At 45.5% G+C, this 4,115-nt stretch overlaps 1 protein-coding gene across 1 annotated transcript in view; it reads left to right on the top strand.

Moving 5' to 3' along the window:
* Positions 1–3,400, top strand: part of RPL37A (ribosomal protein L37a) — a 3,597-nt gene extending 197 nt beyond the window's left edge. The window contains exons 2-4 of the mRNA XM_010568377.1: positions 585–713; positions 1,920–2,002; positions 3,246–3,400. Coding sequence (XP_010566679.1) covers positions 585–713; positions 1,920–2,002; positions 3,246–3,309 — 276 coding nt within the window. The 3' untranslated portion in view covers positions 3,310–3,400. The remainder of the gene's footprint in view (positions 1–584; positions 714–1,919; positions 2,003–3,245) is intronic.
* Positions 3,401–4,115: the final 715 nt, after the last annotated feature.

Genomic DNA, 4,115 nt, shown 5'->3' with positions numbered 1-4,115 from the left:
GTCTGCGGGCGGGGCACGGACCAGGAGCGGCTGCGGGCCGGGCCGGGGCCCTGCGTGGCTCTTCCCCCGAGCAGGCCCCGACCCCGCGCTGGGCTGCGAGAGGGGCTCGCAGCCGCTTGGGTGGCCCGTGGGAGATGGCCCGAGTGAGGGGGGTGCTAGGCCGGGCGTGGTGGTGGGGAGCCGCTGGAAGACCGGATAGGCATCGCAGGAGGAGGCCGGGCCCGGGCTTACAGCGGACTGCGCGGTAAGGGGGTGGCGGTGCGCGGTGGGCGGCTCTGCCGGCTGCGGCGTTCGATGTGAGGGGGGCTGGCCCGGAGGAAGGACGCGGCTTTGCTCGTGCTTGGCTGCCAGGCTGCGGCCCTCTGCCCCAGGTGCCCCAGCAGAAGCTGGGAGGCTGCGGCAGTGTGCGCCTCTCGCCGTTTCATAACTAATACTCTTATTTACAACGTCAGGGGGAGGCGTCGGTCGGCTGCGGCGTCGCTTTTGAGTGCTGAGCGCTTTGCTGTCGTGTCAGGAGAGGGGAGCAGCTGAGGAGATGGCTATCTCAGTAAAGTTGAAGCTTATTCTGGTTTGCCTCCCAACAGGCTAAGCGCACCAAGAAGGTTGGGATTGTGGGTAAATATGGTACCCGTTACGGTGCGTCCCTTAGGAAAATGGTGAAGAAGATTGAGATTAGCCAGCATGCCAAGTACACCTGCTCCTTCTGTGGCAAGGTGAGAGACCTCCTTCCCTAAAAAAGTCTTCAAAAATAACTTAGTTACTGATGCTAGAAATGCAGTTTGATGCTTCAGTCATTTTTCTGCTGAAGAGAGAATTTGACTAGTTTTGAGACAGAGATTAGTTTATTGTGAGCTTTAAGCTACTATCAGAATCCTTTATAAAATAAAACAGTGAGTAGACATTTCACATGCACACTTAGTAGTTAAAACAAACAAATTATATTTCATTACAAAAAATAGTGAGAAATGTTGCCTTACTATATGTTTTAGGTATCTAATAAAGAGACCTGACAGAATTAAAACAACATGCTTGTTATCCTGATAATTAAGGCATGACTTGGGCTTTTTTTTTTTTTCTTCAGTAACTTTATGGCTTATGTGCAGGAAGAAGAGAGCTTGCTTTTCCCACTTAAAACTTTTGATTGCTGTTGCTTACTTATATTTGCTTTATAACTCTGGATGGGGAAGAATTTCTGATAAGAAGTAATCTTATTTGCTTATGTACCTGATGTAAATTCACTCTCAAATCTGGTTTTTGACAGTTTGAGAGGCTCATCAGCTTGTGCTTTGCCCAGGTATTTTTTTATTGCTATCTGTAAAGTAGTTAGCTTTAAGTGGCTGGAAATTTAAAAAGACTTCCGTCTGTTTCTTATATTCAGTGTCCTTCTCATGTGAAGTGAGAATGCTGATAACCTGATTTGCAGAGCTGCCTAAATCCAGTGTAGGTCTAGGCAAACCCATTGTCATCTTTGCAAAGTGATGGAGACTTGCCTGGGTGAAAGGAGTTCAGTACCCACCACTCACTTTTTAGATGCTATCCAAAGGGGGTCTGCTTTAGAGCAATCATGGGATGTCCAGGGAGCACTCATAAAAGCAGTGTTACATTGGTCATCAAACCAGGTGAGAATATCAGTAACTATGACAAATGTAACTTACTATTTTTCTCCTTCAAAAAGAGTTGAATTTTTGATGGTGTGCTTAGAAATGACCCACTTTATATCTGAATGAAAAAGTGTTTCAGAAGGACTTTCCCTGTTCTGAAGAATCTGAATAAAAACATTCCCTGATCCTTGCCTTTCTTAACTAGGCTTATAGGTAATGCTGTGGTGTGGTGAAGTCCTCGCCTGAAGTTTGTTGTTTGGCTTTTTCAGCTGATGGAGAGTGCTTTTTTTTTTTTGCTTTTTTTTTCTTTTATTACAGACCAAAATGAAGAGGAAGGCTGTGGGTATCTGGCACTGTGGATCCTGCATGAAGACAGTTGCTGGTGGTGCCTGGACTTACAAGTAAGGAAATTAAGAAGCCCCTATCAGCATTTATTCTCACATAGCTGAGGCATAATACAGCTTTCTATTTATTTTTTTTAATTTAATCTACTAACCATTAAGTAGATCAGTCTCAAGTTAGTGATATGTGGGGGTTTTTTTGCCTGCATTGTTAAAATTTGATTGGAATGGATCAAATTGGATTTCATTGCTATTCTTTCCACTATCTGTTGTGCAGCTTCTGAGAATATTGCATTTTATCCATTGTATTACTGCTGCTGGTTTTGGTGGGTCCCTCCAAAATTTCTTTATCTCTCTGGGCTTTACCAAAGCAGTTATTTTAGTCTTCAAAAAATGCAAGCTCCGCATCTTTTCCCAAACTTCAAATAATGAAATTGAAACATCTGCAAATGCTGAAACAAGTAATTTTATTTAGGTAGTTTCTTCTGTGGCTTGGCTGTAGTAGCATTTCTTATTGGAGATGTGACTACAGTTGTTGTTTGTACAAGGTATTATGCTTGGGCCAGTTTTTTGGTGATGTTGGAAGAAAAGGAGCAGAGAGAATGGCTGGTTCATCTGGCTGTCTCAGGGTGGAATCATCTGCATGGATGACACCTGACAGATTTCCCTCTGACCTGTTCTAAAAAGAGCTTCAACAGCTTCTAGTAAATTATGCCTCTGACCTGGGGATTATTTTTTCCTCCTTGATTCTGTTGACTGTATAAAAATCTTAATTATGTAAGGGAACTCTTACCTCTTCTTTCAAAGTCTAAGCAGTGGTTTTTTTGTGGTTACTACCCCAGCCTTTTCAGTTCAGAGACACAAATACCACAGGCAAACCCAGGTTTACTCCAAAATAAAGTATTTCCATGGTTTGCTTTTGTTTTAAAAGGATTGAATCATTATAATTGTTATTGTGATGGTGCCCTTGCTTACTCCCCTTCTTTGCTCCCCGCCCCCTTCTGGTAGAAGACACTGTTGCCCCACACATAAGATTCGCTAGGAATCTGAGCCCACGTGCTTGTGCATGTAGTCGATGCGTGACTGGATAATTTGGGTTGAGATGTAGCTTGTGAAGTTGTGTGTGCTTCTGTAGACAAAGGCCTACACTTTGTTGTCATGAAAATCGAAGTAGAATTAGTCCTTTGTTGACAATGCAATCAGACTATGACTATTTGAAATGATTAGTAGTTTCTCAAAAAAAAAAAATCCTGGCATGGGTTGTTCTACTGCCATGTGCAAATGACTCTGCTGCTTCTTCCAGTACCACCTCTGCAGTGACAGTCAAATCTGCAATCAGAAGACTGAAGGAACTGAAGGACCAGTAGAAGCTACTTCCCGTTCTCCTTGTGAAACCTCCTTTTTTTCCACTGTCAAGATCTGTCCTTTTAACAATAAAAAGGTGATAGTGGAGTGGAATCATGTTCGTCTTTTTGCAAAAAGTCCTGCTTGTCTTGCTGTTTGTGGTGGGTTGACCCTGGCTGGATGCCAACTGCCCACCAAAGCCGCTCTATTACTCCCCCCCTCAGCTGGACAGGGGAGAGAAAATAGAACAAAAGGCTCGTGGGTCAAGATAAGGACGGGGAGAGATCACTCAGCGATTACCGTTGTGGGCAAAACAGACTCAACTTGGGGAAAATTAACTTTATTTAATACCAATTGACCAGAGTAAGGTAATGAGAAATAAAATCAAATCTTAAAACGCCTTCTCCCCACCCCTCTATTCTTCCTGGTCACAGCTTCACTCCTGAATTCTCTACCTCCTTGCCCTGAGTGGTGCAGCAGTGTGGGGAGCTGGGGTTGTGGTCAGTTCACACGTTATCTCTGCTGCTCCTTCCTCCTCAGGGGCAGGACTCCTCACACTCTTCCCCTGCTCCAGCGTGGGGTCCCTCCCACAGGAGACACTCCTTCGTGAACTTCTCCAGCGTGAGTTCCTTCCCGCAGGCTGCAGTTCTTCACAAACTGCTCCAGCGTGGGTCCCTTCCACGGGGTGCAGTCCTTCAGGCACAGACTGCTCCAGCGTGGGAGCTCTGCGGGGTCACAAGTCCTGCCAGAAAACCTGTTCCAGTGTGGGCTCCTCTGTCCGCGGGTCCACAGGTCCTGCCAGGAGCCTGCTCCAGCGTGGTCTTCCCAT

The sequence above is a fragment of the Haliaeetus leucocephalus genome, unplaced genomic scaffold (assembly GCF_000737465.1).
Source record: "Haliaeetus leucocephalus isolate CR32 unplaced genomic scaffold, Haliaeetus_leucocephalus-4.0 Scaffold1, whole genome shotgun sequence".
In the NCBI taxonomy this organism is placed as follows: Eukaryota; Metazoa; Chordata; class Aves; order Accipitriformes; family Accipitridae; genus Haliaeetus; species Haliaeetus leucocephalus.
Note: the sequence above shows the minus strand (reverse complement) of the source record. Positions and strands in the feature narration are given on the sequence as shown.